Source organism: Diabrotica virgifera, chromosome 1 (genome assembly GCF_917563875.1).
Source record: "Diabrotica virgifera virgifera chromosome 1, PGI_DIABVI_V3a".
In the NCBI taxonomy this organism is placed as follows: domain Eukaryota; kingdom Metazoa; phylum Arthropoda; class Insecta; order Coleoptera; family Chrysomelidae; genus Diabrotica; species Diabrotica virgifera.
This window is the reverse complement of record NC_065443.1, coordinates 54,036,213-54,060,244: the sequence shown is the minus strand read 5'-3', so window position 1 is coordinate 54,060,244 and position 24,032 is coordinate 54,036,213. Positions and strand designations below refer to the sequence as shown.

Sequence of the window (24,032 nt, the reverse complement as noted above, 5' to 3'; positions counted from 1 at the left end):
ACATATTTCAACGTGCAATAATCATGTTTAAACAATTTTTTCTTTAATTCTGGACCGTATTACTAGGGGAATTCCCCTATTCCACCCCTAAAGGCTGTATGACACTATACATTTTCTTGTATCATTTCTAATATCGTTTCTGATATGTCAAAAAAATGCATAGTGTCATACACAGATACAAGAAACGATACAAGAATTTGAGTCAGACACAGATTCTTGTACAAGAACTGCGCCAATTTCTGCGCAAAGAGCAAAAACGTAAAACCTGCTGGTAAAACATCTAAAATGTCATAATTACTTACTCATAATGGCGGCTGAAATGAAAATGGGATCATGTATTGATGAATTTATTTGTGTTTTTGTAGGTATTATTTATAAATCTTTTATTGATACTTAATATACCGTTTGGTATGGACTACTGTTCTACTAATAACCATATATTTAGCTCCTAGAAAAGTTCAAACTATAAATTTAGGTTTCATGGTGCATAATTTTTTAATAGACGAAAATACAATAGTTCCTAATTTGGATCAAACTGAAGATAATTCTAATGCAAATATTTTAGCACAAATATCAAAACAAAATAAAAACACAAATAATCAACCTCAAACAGTCAACGTAAAATTCTGGTTAACATTAAAATGTTAATTAAAAGTTTATAAATTTTATAAAATCTTTAAAATCAGCTGTAATGTAGATGCAGTACTACCATAACGTGACACATGGTGGCAAACAAAATTTCGACCAATCACGTGCCGAATTTCATACAATTTTCGATACAAGAACTTGCATAGTGTCATACAGGGCACAAATTTACGTACAAGAAATGATACAAGAAAATGTATACAAGAAACGATATCAGAAACGATATTAGAAATGATACAAGATAATGCATAGTGTCATACAGCCTTAAATCCATCACTGTTCAGTAGTTTTCTAAAGAAAGGTGTAACTGCAGCTATGCTGGTATTGGATAAGTGAGAAGCATTCATGAAAGCATGATAATTGTTATGTCACTCTAGCAGCACATTTTATATCGCCCTTTTTCAGTTTTCTGAGGACTTTTCGGAGGTTTTCTGAAGACTAAAATACGATGCATCTATTTCTGACCACGAATTCATATGCAACACGCAAATATGAATGAAGAAAATGAGTCTGTCTTCTTTCAGTAATGGATATTTTCATTCACTTGACCGTGAATTAGTGCACTTAACGTAAACCGAGTACCTGAATTTAAGAACTTCAGAAGGCTGTAGCTCGAGAATAACAGTTTTTCAGACCCAGTGCCATGGACTTTTTTAATCTACACATCGAGAAGTATTATTGACCGAACTTTTGTTAAATTTGACCGAGACCACTTTTGCATAAGGAGTGTTGCGGGGTCATTTGTAGCTTTCTTTAAGATAACACTTATTATTTATTTCAGCATTGTAGCGTCAGTATATATTCCCACTTTCCTATATTTTACTACTTACTTTGAATCCATTATATATGTTTTTGCTTTTTGTAATAATTTCAATAAGGTCCACAATGACTTATAAATTTGGGCAGTCTTGCCTTTTGGGTAAAACAGAAATTTGGTCCTCGGCAATGAATTAAATATTTGATTTAAGTTTTATTCTAACAAGTTTTTTATCACACTCAAAATTTATTACCGAAAACCACCTTTTTTACAACCTGCTAGTGATGCCGTCTTCATATATTTCCAGTTCTCAAAATTGACAAAAAACAATCTTCACTTTACATCTATAACATAAGCGTACATATCACTACATCCAAACATTGACTTACCTATTAAGAAATGTTTCATTTCTATTTTAACACCTTGTTCATTAGTTTTAAACACACAATAACAAACAATTTTTTTTACTTTACAATAAACCTAAGTATAGCTATAGGGTCAAGAACATTCAGAATAATAATTAACTCACCACATAGGACATTCAAAAAGAACTCACTGTAAAAATTTTAATGGGGGCTAAATATACAGTGTGTACAAAAAGTAACATGACTTGCTAATATTGTATGCACAATCAGGAATATTTGTAACCCATAATTAAACGAATGTGCCTGTAAGCATGACAAAACCACTGGAAGAGATTGAGCACAAATTCCATGCAATTGGCATCTCGTCCTAAGCAATACGCCCTCTGGTGGCTATTACACTAACCGAGCTAAGAGCCATTATTTATTTACTTTCACGTTGAACGCATATTGTCATTGGAGACTTTGTTTGTTTAATCACGTTTAATTGTTGCTGTATATTACTTCATGACTAAACTGTAACATATTACTGTAACTTCATGACTAAAAAATAGAACATTAACAATAATAATTACAATCTTTGGTGTACACTAACCTGAGATATTTTTTTTATAAAGTTCACTAAAATAAAAGTTATAACAAAATTGTCTATTAATCAATAAGAATAAACGATAGTCACACAAAATATAATTAAATTAAAAACAAAACACAGATAAACGAACAAAACTCAAAAACACATAAAACTAATGCAACATACAATATGTAAACAATTACAATAGCTCTTAGCTCGGTTCAATTTGATATCACATTGGCGCTGCGATCTTAATCCGAATCGCCAATTGAATTCAAATTTTCTACACTTGCGAGCAAAAAAATCGGCTCACTCGATGAATTGTAGTTTATGCTTATTAATTTCATGCTGTTGTCTTTGAATTTAATTAATTTAATTAACAATTAATGCAAAAAATAATGTCTATTAAGAGGTACCAAAAATTAATTGTTTTATACAAATTGGCAACGTGTTGTAAAATTTGCCAAACTTATGTTTGGCATAGGGAATGCAGTAAACATTGTAACAAGCATGTTCCACGCAATTTAGACCTCTATGAATTTGCCGGTGGTCGTCTCAAGCGCTTTTCAAACGTTGACGTGTGTGTACACTTCGAAGTACAGTAAGTGAATATTTTATAAATGGATACTTCACCAGTAAAGGCAGTCCAGGTAATTGCATACTTACGAGAGCGCTATAGTCAGAGGACTGTCGTCCGTCGCCTCCTTATGACGCAGTCTTCAGTCTCAAGGGCTTACCGTCGTTACCAGGAAACCGGTAGTTACAGTTAGGGCTTACAATACCGAACTAAAATCTGAATACCGGTATTTGATATTTGAAATATCGGGATACCGGTATTAAAACCGGTATTATTAATAAAAAGTTTACTAGTTATATTTTTACTTACCTCAGTTGTTATATTGACTTGTTTACAAATAATACAGTCTGTTCCAACAAAAATTTGACCCCCCAGAAACTCAGAAACCAAGATCTTGTTCAAAATTTAAGAAAATACGTCAGTTTATATTAGATGGGGGACGAATTTTCGTGTAAAATTCATGCCCTCAAGTGTAATCCCCTACTGCCCCGCATCAACCCTCACTTTTTTCTTAAATAGCGGCACATTTCTTAAATAGCGGCACTTTTTTCTTAAATGGTCGAGCGGCACATCATTTGAAAGGTAACTTTTTTCTCTACACGACACTCTATTTTTTTAATTTACGTAATAAGTTTCAAGATAATTTTGTACTTAACAAATTTATTATATACTAAATAAATCCAAAATTATATCGCAAAGTTATTCCGCAAATAAAAAAATAGAGGGTCGCGTAGAGAAAAAAATACCTCTCAAATGATGTGCCACTCCTACTACATTTGCTGTTAAAAAAAACTGGGTTGATGCAGGGCAGTAGGGGGTTACATTTGCGGGTATGAATTTAGCATGAAAATTCGTCCCACTTCCAATACAAATTGACATATCTTTTAAATTGTGAAGAATCTCTTGGTATCTGAGTTGCTGGGGGGGGGGGGGGTCATATTTTCGTTGGAACCCACTGTATATGAAATCCAATAAATCTTGTTTGACAATCTAATTTTAGCGCTGTTTCTTTACCTAATTGTTCTCTCACGTATTTTTGTAAATATTTATCATTTTTAGAAGGTGAACTTTTAAATTTTTTCACTACTTTCCGAATTTCTCGATGGTGCCATACTCTGCTCGGTATGTGTAATAAATATGCCTGATGATTTTAATACAACGAAATTGTTTGTTTATCTTCAAAAACATTTCTTGTAATTAATTAATATTATTTTAAATTAGATTTATATTATGCATAAATTAAATTTTTATCAACTAATGTAATACCAAAATACCGGTATTTTTACATCAATACCGGTTTTTAATACCGGACAAAAATCGTCCGGGATTCCGGTATTCGGGATCCCGGTATTGTAAGCCCTAGTTACAGTGGACGACCAGGTTCGGGCCAGCGACGTGTAATGACAAAGAGGGACGATCGATTCATTGTCCTGAGTGCCTTGCGGAATCGGCATGAGACAGGAGTTGAGTTTCAACAATCCATGAGGAATATTCGAGGTATCACCATCACTCAGTGAATAGTTAGGAGAAGACTTAAGGCTGCCACTTTGACTCCCATACAAGCTAACACATGGCTCAAATTGAACGCACGCCAGAAACAAGCTCGACTTCAGTTTGCCCGATAACACGTCAATTGGGATCTTGGCCAATGGAGCAGAGTTTCGTTATCTGACAAGAGTCGAATGTGCTTATAAAGCAACGACAGACTACGACGTGTCTATCCGAGACCCAAAAAACTATTTGCCCACTGCTGCATGTTCATGTATATTTTGGGGTGGTGTACCTTTAGAAGGAAAAACAGAGCTTGTGTTCGTGCCCGTTGGTGGTGGCGGAGGGGGTTTGACAGCGGATCATTACATTGCGGATATTCTCCAAGACCATGTTGTTCCTTACACCGGCTACTGCGGCGACGGCTTCATACTAATGCATGATAATGCTCGATGTCACACAGCGCGGATTACGAAAGATTACCTAATCAACACCAATATAACAATCACGGACTGGCCTCCATTGAGTCCGGATATGAATCCCATCGAGCACCTATGGGATGAGTTCAAAAGCAGAGTTCGGGTCCGTAATCCAGCACCAGCGACAGTGGCGGAGCTAAAGCCTCCATTACATGAAGAGTGGGAAGCAATTCTTCAGGAATCAGACACTTATTGAGGCCCTGAATATCTCGCATGGAAAGTGCAGTACAACGCAGAGGAGGAAATTTCAGTATTAATTTTGATTTTTTATGTCAATTTACTTTTATATTTATTACATTATGACTTTCATTCATAACATGTTTTCTCACAAACAATATTAAGTATTTTTGCTACGTTCTTTAGTTACTAACTTAAAAAATTACTTGGTTTAAACACAAGAATTCTCGTCTATATAGTGAGTACCTACTACACTTGATTGCCGAGACCGATAGACATATAATCTAGATATATAACTATATATATCATAGAGATATATATATCTAGATATATATCACAGATATATAATCTAAATAATGTTCATTAGCTTATACTAAATGGACGATTCAAGAAAAATAACGTTCCACTATATTTGATAGACACTCCAGAAAAAAATCAATCGTTCAAATAAATGTCTACATATTACTCGGTTAATAGTAACCTTGTTTTTTTTTCATAGAATCACAAAATAACTGTGAGAAATTACATGGATACCTAATAATCATAACCTCAATTATATGCTCCACGTTCATCAATTAGCCACCGGTATTTTTAATTTATTTTTCTTCCAGAATCGTTTTTTCTTCGGAGCGACTCCGTTGATTTGTGGTACTTCTTTTACTGATTTATCATCGTGTTTTTGAACGATTTTCATGAACTTTCGAATAAAAGAGTTTTTCTTTTTCAGTTCCGTGTGGGCGAGTTCATCAGTGGATGGAGTCGGTTGAGGAGCTGCTGGAGTTTCTACAGGAATTTCTACGGGTGGTGTTTTATTCTCAACTTTAGGCACTTCTGTAGGTTGGTCCAAAAATTCGAATTTGACGTGATTCGTGGACTTTGTTGATTCAATGCTAAAATCGATCGATAAGTTTGTTACTTGATAGGCTAGGCACCAGCTAAGTCACCGTGGTCTTTTCAATTCTGATGGGCAAATCCAAGTATTTCTTATGTATTTTTAGCCGCTGATTACGAATTTCGAGGGCGGATTTCGCCCTCTGTCTGCTTCCTAGATTATAACAAGGCATTCGATACGGTGAAATCTAATCCGTTAATAAAACTACTGAGAACAAAGAACATCGACATACGGGATATAAGAATAATAAATAACCTGTATTGTAAACAAGAAGCTGTCATTAGAATAAATAATTTAAACACCAATAAAATAAAAATCAAAAGAGTCGTTAGACAGGGCTGTGTCTTGTCGCCATCACTGTTTAATGGATACTCAGAAGAAATATTCAAAAAAGCCTTAGAGATGAAGTAGCAGGCATAAAAATAAATGGCCTACCCATATGTGAAATTAGATACGCTGATGACACAATACTAATAGCAGAAACTATTCCAGATCTACAAAGAATTTTAGATAAGGTTGTTGCAACGAGTGAAGAATTTGGTCTGTCACTAAACACAAAGAAAACAAAATTCATGGTTATATCAAAGAAAAATATTAGAAACATCAATCTACACGTAAATAATAAGACGATAGAACGAGTTCAGAATTGTAACTATTTAGGGACAAACATTAGTGAAACAAACGATTATACCAAAGAAATCAGAATTAGAATAGAAAAGGCTAGAAGTGCATTCACTAATATGAAACAAATATTATGTAGTAGAGACCACAGCCTAAATCTTAGAAAGCAAGTACTAAAATGTTATGTATTTTCAGTCTTTCCTCGGCATCCTGTTAGATTTATAAATTTTGAAAATCTCAGGAGGTGTAACCAAAGAAAGTATTCCACCTGTTGTCAATCTGGTGGTATGGGAACGATATTTATTGTCGTTTTCTGTGCTATTTCGATTGATAACTTACTTTGTTTTTCGGTAGATGGCTCTAGTTTATCCGTGACATTTCTTTCTTTGCAATTCGGAAGGGCCCAACGTGTAATACCTGGAGAAATCGGAGGAGAAGAGGATATGGGACTACTGATGAGGGGGAAAAGAGCTCCGAAACTGGTATAGACTCTTCCTGCACTCTCCGATTTAACCAAAGTATTATGCAGCTGCTGCATTTTCGTGTTGCAAAGAAATTGAAAATGTTTATACATTTTTAATTCATTTACTCTTTTGTAGGAGTATTAAGGAATCTTTCTTGTTGGAACTTTTACCACGCTGAGCAGATGAGTTGTGAATTATTTAAAATTATCTCATCTTACTTTCCTCGGCATCCTGTTTGATTTATAAATTTTGAAAATCTCAGGAGGTGTAACCAAAGAAAGTATTCCACCTGTTGTCAATCTGGTGGTATGGGAACGATATTTATTGTCGCTTTCTGTGCTACTTCGATTGACAACTTACTTTGTTAATAATCAAATTATTTATAACAATTTTTTAGCACTCGGATCGAAATCCACAATCAAAATTCGTAATCAGCAGCCAAAAATACATAAGAAATAGTTGGATTTACCCATCAGAATTGAAAAGGCCACGGTGACCACCTCTATTTGGCGTCTAGACTATGACTCACTTAACATTCAATGCTTACCTTTTCCTTGGTGCTATGGCAGCTTGGGGTATTGGAGGAACACGTTGCGTAGACGATGTAACATCACGTTGCGTGGACGACGTAACATCACTTGGTGTGGACGGAGGTATTACAACTTTGAGTGATTTGTAAAGATGATCCCAAAAGTTTCCGAACGTAGACTCCATTCTAGTGTAGTCTAGCAGATGATATGCTCGAAATTCTATAGGCAAGTCAAAGCACTTCTTGTATATGCAAGGAATAATTTTTCGTCTTCTCGTTTCTAAAAAACAAAATGCATGAAGATTTATCGCAACCTAGACATTGCCATTCTTTCGGAGACGAAGAAAAAGATAATAGACTAAGGGCCGGTTGTTCGAACGCTAATCAACAATGATCATTATCAAATATTTAATTACTGTCACCAAAACTGTCAACGTCAACTTTGTTTGGGTTGCTGAAAACATAATTAATTACAATTTTGAGATTTATTATTATGTTAATAATTATTTTTATATTAATTGATTATAGTCTCAGAATTGTAATTAATTATGTTTTTAAAGTTGACATTGACAGTAATTAATTATTTGATAATGATCATTGTTGATTAGCGTTCGAACAACCGGCCCTTAGAGCCGGTATAGGTGAAATTTCCTAATCAGTTTAGGCACGATAAGAATCTATAGAACCTAAAAGAAAACGTATGAACACTGTGCCGTCACTTTTTAGTGGCACATGCGTCGACAGTAGCGCATCAAACTTTACACTTATCATCATCATCATGAACGCCACATTATGGGAAAGGCCCGATGGTAGAAGGTCAGTTGGTTGCCCAAGAAAGAGATGGAAGGACGCAGTAGCCAGTGATCTACGCAAAATGGGAGTACAGCAATGGGAAATAGCTGTTCAGGACTGACAACAATGGAGGGAAATAGTAAACGCGGCCAAGACTCACATAGAGTTGTAGAGCCAAATGATAATGATGATGAAAGTCCGCAGATAGTGTGCTAATTTTTTTATAAACAAAATGGCGCCCCAAATCGTACGCTTTTCAAGTATTGCTCTATAACTCCAAAGATTTTAACTTTACACCAAAAACACCCCAATAGAAATTCATCATCATAAATGGCTCGACAATCCGTTGTGGATCTTGGCCTGCTCACAAAGAAGTCGCCACTCCTGCCGATTCCTGGCAACTTCCCTCCATCTTCTGACCCCTAGAATCTTTAGGTCTTCTTCCACATCATCAATCCATCTTCTTCGTGGCCGTCCTCTACTTCTTGTGCCCTCTGGTTTTGAAAATGTTAAACTCTTAGTGTATTCGTGATCTGACATCCTAGCAATGTGTCCAGCCCATCTAAGTCTCTCCACTTTAACGAATTTCACAATATCTGGACCGACGTATAACTTATACAGTTCAAAGTTGTATCTTAAGCCGAGTCCAGACACGTGTAACGTGTAATGTAAGATTACGTGTAATTTAGCATCAACAGGGTGGACATCACACGAACGTCCACACGAATGGTTTAACGAATCTTGGTTTCCACTCAGTTGCTACGAACAGCCGAATAGGGAGGTCATGACAGCAGGTAGGTTTTTACTGCTTTTATTAATTTGTATGTATTTACTAATTGAAGACCGGAAATAACGTTCGGTGCGTCGATGGACGCTGACATCCAAGTGAAGCTCAAAAAAGTCGAAGAAAGCCCCAAAACACCAAAATTACATATATCAGCATCCAACAAAACGCTAATAGAAAATGACCTGAATAATCAGCTAAAGACTTCAACAAATGAAAACAATACAGAAATATGGAACACGTTTAAAGATCTTACCTGGAAAGTAATGGAAAAATATACAACAACGATACAGAGACACAAAAACAACAATGGATGACTGATGAAATCCTGGAATTGATGGAGCAGAGAAGAAAACTGAAAGATAACAAAACAGAATACAAAGAAAAACAGAAACTAATTAAACAAAAAATAAAGGTAGCTAAAGAAAAATGGATGGAGGATAAATGCAAGGAATTAGAAAAGTTGAATGAAAAACATGATACGTTTAATATGTTTAAAAAAGTTAGAGAAGTAGCTGGTCTTTATTATAAGAAAACTCCACATACTATAACCGATTCGTCGGGAAAAATGATAATAGACGAACACGAAATTAGAACTACCTGGTGTAATTATATAAATGAACTGTATAATGATGATAGACCCGAAGAACTGGACACTTTAGATGAAGGTGAAGGACCAGAAATACTAAAATCAGAAATACAACATGCTATAAAATTGGCAAAAAACAAGAAAGCCGTTGGTCCCGACAACATACCTACAGAAATGTTAAAGCTCATAAATGAGGAAAACATTGGAATACTAGTCAAACTTTTCAATGATGTTTATTCGACTGGTGATATCCCTGAAGATTGGTTAAAGTCCGAATTCATAACCCTACCCAAAAAACAACGTCCGAAAAACTGTAGCGACTATAGAATGATAAGCCTTATGAGCCACACCTTGAAAATCTGTCTACGTATAATCCACAGTAGAATCAGAGATAAATGTGAAGAAGACCAGGATGCAACACAATTTGGCTTCAGAAATGGACTGGGAACCCGGGACGCACTCTTTGCACTAAATGTGTTATTGCAGAAATGCCGAGATCAAAGGAAAGACGTCTTTGCTGCATTTATTGACTATGAGAAGGCCTTTGATCGAGTACAACATCACAAATTAATTAAAATATTAAAGGATAAAGGAGTTGATAGCCAAGATGTGCGAATCATAGAAAAATTATACTGGCGTCAAACAGCGACAGCTTGCATAAATGGAGAATCAACAGAAATATGCAAAATACAAAGAGGTGTCAGACAGGGTCGTATACTGTCCCCACTGTTGTTCAATTTGTATTCAGATAGAATATTTAAGGAAGCGCTGCATAATTTGGAATGGGGTGTGAAGGTTAATGGAATTCCGATAAATACAATCAGATATGCAGACGATACAGTTATTTTAAGTGATGATATGAATGGATTACAACATCTTTTAAATGCCATTGACACAGTGGGAAGAGAGTTTGGCCTAAATATAAACTGTTCAAAAACAAAATACATGGTATTTAGCCGTTTGGCCCATCAAGATTCACGTTTATATGTTGATGGTCATATAATTCAAAGAGTACCCAGTTTTAAATATCTTGGTTGCCATATTACTGAACAACTAGATCCAGATAAAGAGATAAAATGTAGAATCGAGATAGCCCGCATGACATTTTTAAAAATGAGGTCATTCTTCTGTAATGATACCTTGCAACTTCAACTTCGAAAGCGCATGATTAAATGCTACATTTGGTCAGTCCTCTTGTATGGTGTCGAAGCATGGACATTAAAAATATCCACCATTAACCGTTTGGAGGCCTTTGAAATGTGGCTGCACAGACGTATTCTGAAAATACCATGGACGGCTATGCTGACAAATGTGGCAGTCCTTAAGAGAGCAAATGCTACCCGCGAGCTGCTTGATAACATCAAATATAGAAAGATGGCCTATTTTGGACACGTAGTAAGGGGAGACCGGTATAATATTCTTCAACTTATTATGATGGGTAAAATCGAAGGACGCAGAGGAATTGGTAGAAAGCAGGCCTCTTGGTTAAAGAATATCCGGGAGTGGACAGGAATAAAGAAAGCAGAACACCTATTTAGAATAGCTCGAGACAGAGACAGTTTCGTCATGTTAATCGCCAACGTCAAGGGGACTTGATAGGGCACGTTAAGAAGAAGAAGAAGCGTCGATGGAGGAAAACTGATTTGTATCAGAAAAGATCTAGTTTACTTGAAAAAATAAAATCTCAGCAAATGAGTGGCCAATATAAAAACTTTACCCGGATGTCGCCTACTGATTTTGAATATTTTTATTAACATAGATTGCCTCTAAAATTAAGACAAGATACTGTGATGAAATCTGCAATTTCACCACAAGACAGACTGGCACTAACATTAAGATTTTTGACAACAAGAGATTTATATTCTTCTTCTTCTGGTTCCTATCCGTTTCGGATGTTAGAAATCATATTGGAAATCATAATAGCCAGGGAGGTAGTGTCAAATTTGACCGGAGCATTTTAGCATGGCTGGTTTCTTATTATTTAGGTAGGTGTTCCAAAGCTTACTAACAAATGATGTGTCAGCTGGCCCAAAACCGGGGATTTTAGGCAAGAAAAGCTAAAATATGAAAGTTGATGGACCAACGCTACAGCTTAAATGTCAAATATTTATATACGTTACTCAGAACATTCAATGGACTTGCTTACTTTGCTCCTACGTTTGACTCAGGAGATCGGGGTTCAAATCCTGGCGCGGAAAATTCTTTTTGTTTTTTAAATTGACATTTTATTTTGAAAAATATTTATTTTTATAATACCACGTTTTTATTATTTATACGACACAATATAAAAAAATCTGTATGTCTTTTATAGAATCGCAAACTATGCATTTTTGGTCATAATATTATGATTGATCTTAATAAGCAAATTTGTTGTACATGAACCCCTGAAGGTTCCTGAGTTGGTAAGACCAACAATCTAAGTGAAAAGGGAGATATTATTTGTTATTTTTTTGGACAAACTGTTTTTTCTTAATTTTATATGTTGTAGAACCGAAAGATACAACCCTAAATTTTCACTTTTTTATGACCAACCCCCATGTTTTAATAGCAATCTAAATATTTCCCTATTCTCTATAATATATAAAAATGAATGTTTGTCTGTACCTATGTCCCTTATAGAATCGTAAACTATGCATTTGGTAGAAAAAAGTATGGGTACGCAATATTTTTTAGTATTTTTTGGCTTTCTGGTAATTTTAGGTATTAAACATTCAAACATTATTTAGTTTTAAGGCGGTACGAAGTTTGCCGGGTCAGCTAGTTAATAATAAAAAAGTATTAACTCTTTTAACTCTATTAATTATTAAGTATATTAAGTATATATTATTAAGTATTAACTCCTTCCTGGGTTCATGTAAGTACAAAAACTTTGCTTGAGGTCATCATAATATGATTAAATGCATAGTTTACGATTCTATAAGGGACATACAGACAAAAATTCATTTTTATATGTTATAGAGAACAGGGAAATAATTAGATTGCTATTAAAAAAATGGGGGTTGGTGATAGAAAAGTGAAAAATTAGGGTTGTATGTATCTTTTGGTTTTACATCACATAAAATTATGCAAAAAACAGTTTGTCTAAAAAGATAAAAAATTGTCGGGAGTGGGGTGGGGAGGCCAACCCCCTTTTTCACTTAGATTTGTCGTACTAACTCAGGAAGCTTCAGGGGTTCATGTACAACAATTTTGCTTATTAAGGTCAATCATAATATTTATGATCAAATGTATATATGCTATTTCATAAGTTCTATGCATAATTCTATAAAAGACATACAGATTTTTTTTATATTGTCTCGTATAAATAATAAAAACATGGTATTATAAAAATAAATATTTTTCAAAATAAAATGTCAATTTAAAAAACAAAAAGAATTTTCCGCGCCAGGATTTGAACCCCGATCTTCTGAGTGAAAGGTAGGTGCCAAGTAAGCAAGTCCATTAAATGTTCTGAGTAACGTATATGAATATTTGACATTTAAGCTGTAGCGTTGGTCCATCAACTTTCATATTTTAGCTTTTCTTGCCTAAAATCCCCGGTTTTGGGCCAGCTGACACATCATTTGTTAATAAGCTTTGGAACACCTACCTAAATAATAAGAAACGAGCCATGCTAAAATGCTCCGGTCAAATTTGACACTACCTCCCTGGCTATAACCTTGCTCGATGCGGCTCGAAACCATAGATATATAATACTCTAGATTGCGCCCTGCGATCTTAAAATGGGTGACGGTTGCGACAGAGATAAATGAGCCTATTTGGTCGGTAGTCTCTTTTTAATTTAAGGGGAATATCGACGACGTGACTATCCCACTTTATCGAGTAATATGTGTTGACAGTTGGAGCGGGTGGTGACGAGAAACGGTCTTTGGTCTTCGGACGTGGATAATCGTGGTTCGAATCCCATACCAACTTTACCTTTTTTATTTTTATTTAATCAATATTGCGTTTATTAGATATTTTTACATCTGAAAAATGGACCTAAGTAAATCTAGCAGATAATAAATGTACCTATGTATGTATAGTAAGTTAATATTGGAATACATAATTTGTGAACTGCATAGTAAAATAAAAGTCATTCGTTATTAATATAAATTCGTCCTTATTCGAATGATGTGAATAATATTTGTTTTGCTTCTACTTTTTTAAAAAATTGTAACAATAGTTTCATAAATAAAAATAATGTCTAATTACTTATAATTGAATCGGTCATTTCAATAACAGCAAAGTCCACAATTTTGAGAAACTAACTTTTTGAGAGGATAAATGTTGTGTGCAAAAACGACACCAGTCCAGTAAAAACATTAGGAACAAAACTACAATATAACTCTGAATTTTGATGTCATTCATTTCATCCATCTTTCGACTATATAGTTAAGTTTTCTTTGCTCTTCTGTAAAATTAGGAATATGTGACTCGTGTTGTTTTTGAAGTGACCGATTCAATTAATAAATCGATAGTACATTATGTTGATATTAATTATTGGTAATTTTTTACGAATATTTTTAATTACTTTATACTATCCTACCATTAACTTATTAAAAAAAATAACATTGGCTTTTATATTTTTAAAAATCTATAGGTACCTACACAGTTTTTCTTATTTGTTATATATTTCTTTGCATAGATTTATTTTAGAGATGTAATAATATCTAATAAACGCAATATTGATTAAATAAAAAATAAAAAAAGTTAAGATTGGTATGGGATTCGAACCAGGATTATTCACGTCCGAAGACAAACGACCAGTTCTCGTCGCCATCCGCTCGAACTGTCAAACCATCGAAAATACTCGATGACAGAGTAGGATAGTGACGTCGTCGATACTCCCCTTGAATTAGAAAGAGACTACCGACCAAATAGGCTCATTTATCTCTGTCGCAACCGTCACCCATTTTAAGATCGTAAGGCGCAATCTAGAGTATTATAAATCTATGCTCGAAACAGTTCCATTGAGGCTTTCTTTAACCATGTTCTCAAATTCCTCAGCCATGACATTCTCCTTTTACCGGGTCCTCGCTTACCTTTGACTTTACTTTGCAATATTGACTGCAGATGACTAACGTGTCCCAGATACTGTAATCTATAAAGCCTCATCTCAAATGATTAAAGTTTTTTAATAGTGGTGTCTGAAAGCGTCCATGCCTTCGCTTCGTACAACAATACAGAGAAAATGTAATATCTCAAATGTCTCATTTTTGAATTTAGGGATATGTTGTGGCTTTTGAAGATGGAGCTCATTTCGTTAAACACCGTTCTTGCCTTTCCTATGCGGCACTTTATTTCCTGTACATTTGTACATTGCTCCACTGTTCATTTACAATAGTTCCCAGGTAGCAATACTGTTTTATAGCCTTCGTGCCAATCAGAAATAATACTATAACTGGGATATTCTAATAACCGATCATTGGTGGCTAGTAGAAATAAATGTACTTACTAAATATAATATATAATAATTAAATAGTACATACGATGTACATACTACTTATTATGTACATACATACATATATATTTATGTGGTTTTAGGTCTTTTTATGTCAATGACACAGCAGTGTAACCTATTTTATTAAAAAAGCAAATTACGTTTTCTGTGCACGCATCCATTAATAGATCTGAAATGCATGCGATATGTAGATATGAAGCATTTTATGTAGGTACATATTTTCCTATTAAAATACATACAGCAGAATTAGTTATTTATTCTCGAAAAATTTTTTTGGATCCCAAATACCGGGGTTTTGTTGGTATAAGCAGGTATATTCGTCAAGCGATTGTTCGTCACTCCACATAATGAACGTCCACACGGTACAACTTTCACAAACGCCGTCCAAACGAGTGCTGCGAGCGCCTTTGTGTTCACGGAAAAAACCGACTTCCGATGGGTCCCGGCGAGCTCCAGCGCGAATGGTACATGTAACATGTAATGCTCGTAGTGCCGCCCAAACGCAGAATTCGCGTTTCATTACACGTTACGTTACGCATTACATTACATGTGTCTGGACCCGGCTTTAGACGCCACAGCCCATTTTCATTTACGGCCCCAAAAATCATTCTAAGAACATTTCTCTCAAAAATACCAAGAAGTCCTTCACCATTATAAGATAAGTTCCACGTTTCAGCCCCATATATATCAAAACCGGTCTTATTAAGGTCTTGTATAAATATATTGAGCTTTACTGCACGTTCTATATTTTTATTTTTTAAATGTTTCTGGAGACCGTGAACAGTTCTGTTTGATATTGCTATGCGTCTTTTTATTTCGTCGCTTGTCCTGTTTATTGAGTTTACTAGCGATCCAAGATATATGAATTCCTTGACTTGCCCAAAGGTATGGTTGTTAATTTGAATTCTGTTCGATATTTCGGGAGTTTTTAGAAACCAACATATATTTGGTTTTTTCCTCGTTTACCACAAGTCCTAATTCACTTGCCGCGTCCGAAAGCCTTGTAAAACACTGCACCATGTCTCTCATACTTCTGCCCACTATAACTATATCGTCAGCGAATGCGAGAATTTGCGTCGATCTATTAAAAATAGTTCCATTCATTCTAATATTTAATTTTCTGACTGCCTTTTCCAAGGCAAAGAGGAGACACGCCAGCGCGTCCTCCTGTCTTAGAGCATTATTAATGTCAAAGAACGTCGAGTTTTCTCCTTGAATTCTAACGCACGATCTTATATTTTGCATTGTTAGTTGGGTCAACTTAACCAACTTAGGTGGGATCCCAAAGTCTATCATTGCATTATATAATGCAGTTCTTTTAACACTGTCATAGGCTGCTTTGAAGTCGACGAAGAGATGGTGGGTATCTATGTTATATTCTAGCGACTTCTCTAGAATCTGCCTATGCGCTTGAATTTTATGTACAGTTGACTTTCCAGCAGTGAATCCGCATTGATATTGACCAACAATATCCTTAGTGAAAAGTTTCAGCCTTTCAAACAATACATTTCCGAAGATTTTATACGCAAATGCTAGCAGAGTAATGCCTCTATAAACCTTACAATACAGTTGATCACCTTTTTTATGCAACGGACATATTATTCCATTTAGCAACTCTTCTGGTACCAGTTCATTCTGCCATATAAGTACTATTAATTTATGGATTGCAGCAAATAGTTGATCACCACCTTTTTTTATACATTTCAGAACAGATTCCATTGATTCCTGGGGCTTTATTTGAGTTTTAGGATGGAATTTGACACTTCTTCTCTTGTTGGGTCTTCACTGTGTAGTTGATGATGTAGATTTTGCTGATTTACTATGTTGTAACCTTCTTCAATATCGTTTATACATATTTAGATATTCGCTGAAATGTTGTGCCAATCCGTTAAGAACTGAGTTTTTGTCATGTAGAATTTCACCGTTAGTGTCTCTACAAATTTTTAATCGGGGTTTAAATTCTCGACGGCTATTATTTAAGGATTTGTAGTATTTTCTCGTTTCATTTTTATCAAATAAGCTTTGTATCTCATTGAGAGTGTTCTGTTCGTATTCCCTCTTCTTACGTCGATGGCTACGTTTTTCCTCTCTTCTAAGACGTATATATTCTTCTTTTTTTCTTCGTGTACAACCTGTGTCGTTGAAATACCAACCAATAGAAATTTACCGTAATTAAATTCTGCATGGAGACATGTTTTTCCCGATTTACTTCGATGAAAAGTTTCCTCGGAAAAATGGGGGTTTTCCAACAAAATCTTTAATTTTCAACTAAAATTTTAGGTAATTATTTATCAATAATTAAATAACTTGGTGACATAAAAGCCTTTCTGATAGATTATATCTCCAGAAGCCGATGGCAATTGAATCCATATGGCCGCAATAATAACTTCAGGTACTAGTACACTTTAGAAGACCAAAAATAATCTTTTTTTTTTCAAGAATTTTTTTCTCAAAACCTTTATTAAAAATGAACATAGAACTTTCAACATATTAATACCTAACTCTTAGAGAGTACAAAAAATATATCTTTTTTTTATTTAAGCACGTACACTAATATTGTAGAGGGCGCAAAAGTCGAGGCCTCGAAAAATGATGGCGGACAGTTGATCTCAGGATTGGGATATCTGAATTAAAAAAAATCGTACTGCATTTGAAAGACGAAGGTTTCGTGACAATTTACCACAATTTGACCAAAAAATGAAAAATAAATATTTTTTAACCATGAAAAACTGAAGAAAAACGGGCGATTTTTTCACAAAATTTTTTCAAATTTCCGTTAAATTTTTTTTTGCGGAATTTTTCACTATCGGTAGTAAATTGTCACGCAAGAAACCTTCCTTTTTCAAATGCCGTACGATTTTTTTGATTCAGAGATCCCAATCCTGAGATTAACTGTCCGCCATCGGAGCTACTTTTTTTTTCGAGGCCTCGACTTTGGTATCCTCTACAATATTAGTGTACGTGCATAAATGAAAAAACATATATTTTTTGTATTCTCTAGGAGTTAGATTTTAATACAGGGTGATCAATTTCTGTGACAAAGTCCAATATATCTGGTATTATACAATATATGAAAAAAAGTTGTTAATAAAAGTTATAGACACCTTTAATGTACATATTTTAAAATTAGTGAGAAATATACAGGGTCCTCCATAACACGGTGCCAAACCAAAGTTATGTTTTTTTAAATGGAACACCCTGTATTTTATTCAAAATCTGGTTTCTCTACATTTTTCTGATTCTAGAGATATAACACTTGTCTAAGGTTATACTGAGTGTTTCAAAGTTACGAGCACTTTTATTATAAAATCATACTGATTTGATCGCCCTGTATGTTTCTAACGGTGTAATATAAACTTATTTTTTTAATGCTTTTGACTGTCAATATTAAAGTAGTTTTGCAAAAATGTACAATTCTTTTATAACTACACAAATTGTATACAGGGTAAGTCAAAATGTAAATACAAGATTTTCTTCATAATTTTAAATGGAACACTCTGTATTTTATATTATTATCGAAAAGTTCTATCACTATACTTACATATCTTTTAAATATTCCCTATACCTAAAGTTATTAGTTTTCGAGATATTTTAGTTTTATTGTTGATAACAACATGAATTACTTAGTTATTAATAACAATACTTTAATTTATTAAAATTTATTAAAAAAACTAAATTAAATACAACGTACTTCTTATGTTATTAAAGGTGTTCTAAATGACCTCCCATAACGTCTACGCAAGCCTGGAGACGAGTTTCGAAAGACCTACTGATGTTTGTAAGCATTTGTTGTGTGACACTTTGAAGGGCGTTTTGAATCCTTATTTTCCTATCGTCAACTATTGTTGGAGGTGTCCTATATACTACATCTTTAATATAACCCCAAAAACAGAAGTCAACTTCGTTTAATTCTGGTGATCTGGGTGGCCAGTGAACTGGCCCATCTCTTCCTATCCATCTTTCAGGAAATAGTTCATCGAGTTCACCGTTGACAAGTGCGTTGTGGTGAGCAGGGGCTCCGTCGTGAAGGTACCACATATGTTGGCGGATGTTTAATGGTACATTTTCAAGTAGAATAGGTAAATGATTCACTAGAAAATTTAAATAAACCTCACCATTTACCGATTCCTCAAAGAAAGAAGGACCCATAACGTAATTGACTATGATTCCACCCCAAACATTTAAGGACCATCTCGTTTGACTATGTGTCTGAGCACAGTACGGATTGGTTGTGGAATAATAATGAAAATTGTGTCTGTTTACACTACCATTTTTGTGGAATGTTGCCTTGTCTCAAAAAAAAAGAACACACTCAAAAAAATCTCTCTGTATAACTATTTGTTGTTGTGACCATTGACAAAATTGTACTCTTCGTTCGAAATCATCCCCAACAAGTTCCTGATGTAATTGTATATGATATGGGTGCATGTTGTTTTTCTTGAGTATGTTTTGGATAGATCCATAATTTATATCTTGCTTTCTTGTAATATTTTGAATACTTGTATGAGGATTTTCTGTAACAGGCAGTAAAACATTTAATTCATTTTCATCCGTAATAATGATTTTTGTTTTTTCCTTTGCTTCATAAACAGAACCAGTACGATGAAACCTATCTAGTAAGTTGTCAAATTCTCTCTTATTTGGTTGTTGAAGCTATGGACACCGTTCCTTATAAATTCTTGTGGCAACTAATGAGTTTTTGAAACACTCTCCTAAAATCCATATCATGTCTGTCATTTCTTCACGACTAAAATTCATTGTTACATAACAATTATAACAATACGGCAAACAATTATAATCAATAACAAAAATAAAAACGTACAGATAATTAAAATCTTACATCTGACAGTTCTTGTGTCAATTATTTCAAAGCCACCTTAAACAAGAACTTGCAGCAATTTATAGTTCCCATTTCTTCGCGGAAAATTAATATCATTTTGTTAGTAAATACAAAATTGTCGTTATTGTATAGAATTTATCATAGACTTGGAGAAAAAATGAAATGCAGTCTAATTTTAATTATCATTAACAAACTCATCGGAGGTTTCTAATATTAAGGGTAATTAATTTACTGTAATAAACGTATCTATGAGTTATCAACAATAAAACTAAAATATCTCGAAAACTAATAACTTTAGGTATAGGGAATATTTAAAAGATATGCAAGTATAATGAAAGAACTTTTCGATGGTAATATAAAATACAGAGTGTTCCATTTAAAAATATGAAGAAAATCTTTTATTTGCATTTTGACTTACCCTGTATACAATTTGTGTAGTGATAAAAAAATTGTAAGTTGTTGCAAAACTACTTTAATATTGACAGTCAACAGCAGTAAAAAAATAAGTTTATATTATACTGTTAGAATCATACAGGGCGATCAAATCAGTATAATTTTTTGATAAAAGTGCTCATAACTTTGAAACACTCAGTATAACCCTAGACAAGTGTTATATATTTTTAATCAGAAAAATGTAGAGAAACCAGATTTTGAATAAAATACAGGGTGTTCCATTTAAAAAAACATAACTTTGGTTTGGTACCGTGTTATCGAAGACCCTGTATATTTCTCGCTAATTTTAAAATGTGTACATTAAAGGTGTCTATAACTTTTATTAACAACTTTTTTTCATATATTTTATAATAACAGATATATTGGACTTTGTCACAAAAGTTGACCGTAAAGTTGTATGTAAAAAGTTTTATGTCCATTTTTAATAAAGGTTCTGACAAAAAAATCTTGAAAGAATGCTTATTTTTGGTCTTCTAAAGTGTACTAGTACCTTTAATAATTATGATACATCAGAATAACTACAATCTTTGTATAAAATGGCTCTACACCTACCTAACGTAATTTACAGAATTGAAGTTGGAGTATTTAAGCGGTCTCAGGAATAATTTAAAAACATTATCAACTTTTTGGCTTATAAACAAATAGGCAACCTCGGCAACTATTAAATTAAATTATGAAAACGGTATTGGAAAAAACGCAAAAGGATGCTTCTTTTAAAAGAAAAAACACCTAATTACGATGAGTGGTTCCAACGATGGGACAAAGTTTACCGGCATGTTCGGCGAAGTTATAAACAATAGAATGGTAATTTTCGAACCATCACCTTTTTATTTCGGTTCTTTCTCCATACAAATTTTCATATCTTTAAGAGATTCATCTCATAACATATATTAAAATAATAAAAACGATCGGTATCACGAGTGAAAAATACCACAAATACCGAAATTCCAATCAAAAATTAGGTTGCAACAAATAGAATCTCAAAGTTCAAAATCGGTATACGTTAAAAAACTGAATTTTCTCGGCTTCCCATGGAGCGATTCTCTTCATTTTTTTTGTTCCCAAGTAACTCGAATAGAGCCATCTAACTGATGGATTACTAAGTGTCAAAGATGCTTTTATCAGCATCATCAACCCGTACTCGTCCACTGCTGGACATAGGTCTCCCTCAGCTCTTTCCATCTTTCTCTGTTTTGTGCGGCTTGCATCCAGTTGCCGACAATACGCTTCAGATCGTCAGCCCATCTGGTTGGTGGTCGTCCTCTGCTCCGTAGTGCTTCTTCTCGTGGTCTCCACTCGACGTTTTGTCCATCGGTTGTCTGACAATCTGGCGACGTGTCCTGTCCAATTCCACTTGAGCGACGCGATTCTTTCGACGGCGTCCGTTGTTTTTGTTCTACGACGTATTTCTTCGTTTGGGATTCGATCCCTGAGGGAGACACCCAACATCTCGCGCTCTATAGCCCTCTGAGTTATGCGAATCGTGTTCACTACCTTTTTTGTGTGTTAATGTTTCCGCTCCATAAGTGAGTACAGGTCAAAGATTTTCCTTTTCAGGCATATGGGTAAGTCCGATTTAAATACATAGCTCAGTTTACCAAACGCTGCCCAGGCTAATCCTATGCGACGTGGGAGCTCGCACGTCTGGTTATCTCTTCCCAACCGAATTTCATGTCCCAAGTACTTATAAGATACAGTCTGCTCAATATCCATTCCATTAACAACAATATTACGATTTAGCACCAGATTAGTCATTATTTGCGTCTTGTTGATATTATAGACTAAGAGCCGCTATAGGTGAAATTTCTTAATCATTTTAGGTACGATGGGACCCTATAACTTAAATAGTAGAACCTAAAAGAAAATGTTTGAACACTGTGCCGTCACTTTTCAGTGGCACATGCGTCGACAGTGGCGCATCAAACTTTCCACTTATGGACGGGATAAATAAATTTAAAGGTACCCTCCCTTAATAACAGAATTCAATTTTTTTTATTTTTTTTAAAGTTTTATGTGATTAACACATAAGATTCAGCGTAATTTTAACCCACCACCCCCTTCCCCCTGCCCCCATCATCAAAAACTTCATTTTTCGTTTTTATTTTTTTTGCTGGGATGCAATCAATTTTAAGATTTCAAAAAAGTCACACGCATAGTTGAGGCTTTTATAAAACATATCTATTTTTTACAGACCCGTAGGTAAAGTGTACATAACCTCAAAAAATTAAAAAAATTTTTTTTTTTGAAAACAGCGTATAACTTTTTTTTGGGGAATAGCTGCAGGTCTAATTTTTGCTTAATCTTGTGTGTTTTATGAAACACTATATTTCTAATTTTTTTTAGATTTTTCCGTAATGCTCGCCACCTTCAAGAATCCGAAAAACTGCTTTTTGGGGGGTTTTGGAGGATTTTCCCCTATTTTATAGACCTCATAATATATCAAATCAATTTCGATTTTATAGGATATATGTAACTTGAAGTAAGTGAGTCCTTTAGAATATTTAAAAATGGGACAAACACGTTCAAACCCCCCAAAACCCCCTTAAAAAACAGTTTTTTGGATTTTTGAAGGTGACCAGTATTACAGAAAAATCTGAAAAAATTTAAAAATATAGTGTTTGATAAAATACACAAGACTAAGAAAAAATTAGATCTGTATCTATTCCCAAAAAAAAAGTTATATATTTTTTTCCAAAAAAACAATTTTAAAATTTTTTTGAGGTTATGTAAACATAACCTACAGGTCTATAAAAAATAGACATGTTTTATATAAAAGCCTTAACTATGCGTGTGAATTTTTTGAAATTTTAAAATTGATTGCATCCCACCAAAAATAAAATAAAATCGAAAAATAAAGTTTTTGATGGTGGGGGCAGGGGGAAGGGGGTGGTGGGTTAAAATTACGATAAATCTTATGTCTCAATCACATAGAACTTAAATAAATAAAAAAAATTGAATCCTGGTAGTGACGGAAGGTATTTTTTAATTTATGTATCCCGTCCATAAGTGGAAAATTTGATGCGCCACTGTCGACGCATGTGCCACTGAAAAGTGACGGCACAGTGTTCAAACCTTTTCTTTTAGGTTCTACTATTTAAGTTATAGGGTCCCGTTGTGCCTAAAATGATTAAGAAATTTCATCTATAGCGGCTCTTAGTCTATTAATCTTTAGTCCGACCTCTAAGGAAGCCTGATATAACTTGTTCAACATTATTATTGCATCATCCATACGATCGGCTATAAGGACGATGTCATCTGCGAATCTCAAATGACTGAGCTTCTCTCCATTTATATTGATACCATATTCGTCCAGATCAGCCTTCTTAAAAGTGTGTTCTAAAAGGGTTGTGAACAGCTTTGGTGAGATGGTGTCTCCTTGCCCTTACTCCTCGCTGCATATAGAATTTATTTGTTTGTTAATCAGAGAGTATAACGCTAGCCGTTGCATTGTGGTAGATATGTTTTATCATGTTAGTGTAGCGATGGTCTATTCGGCATTCTGTCAATGCTTTTAACATTTTCTGCTGGTTTATGGTATCGAATGCTTTCTCGTAGTCCACGAATATCAG

At 34.4% G+C, this 24,032-nt stretch overlaps 1 protein-coding gene across 1 annotated transcript in view; it reads right to left on the bottom strand.

Moving 5' to 3' along the window:
* Window positions 1–5,136: 5,136 nt before the first annotated feature.
* Window positions 5,137–24,032, bottom strand: part of LOC114324969 (myeloid differentiation primary response protein MyD88) — a 50,160-nt gene continuing 31,264 nt past the window's right edge. The window contains exons 5-6 of the mRNA XM_028272901.2: window positions 7,581–7,842; window positions 5,137–5,946 (exon numbers count right to left, since the gene is read on the bottom strand). Coding sequence (XP_028128702.2) covers window positions 5,628–5,946; window positions 7,581–7,842 — 581 coding nt within the window. The 3' untranslated portion in view covers window positions 5,137–5,627. The remainder of the gene's footprint in view (window positions 5,947–7,580; window positions 7,843–24,032) is intronic.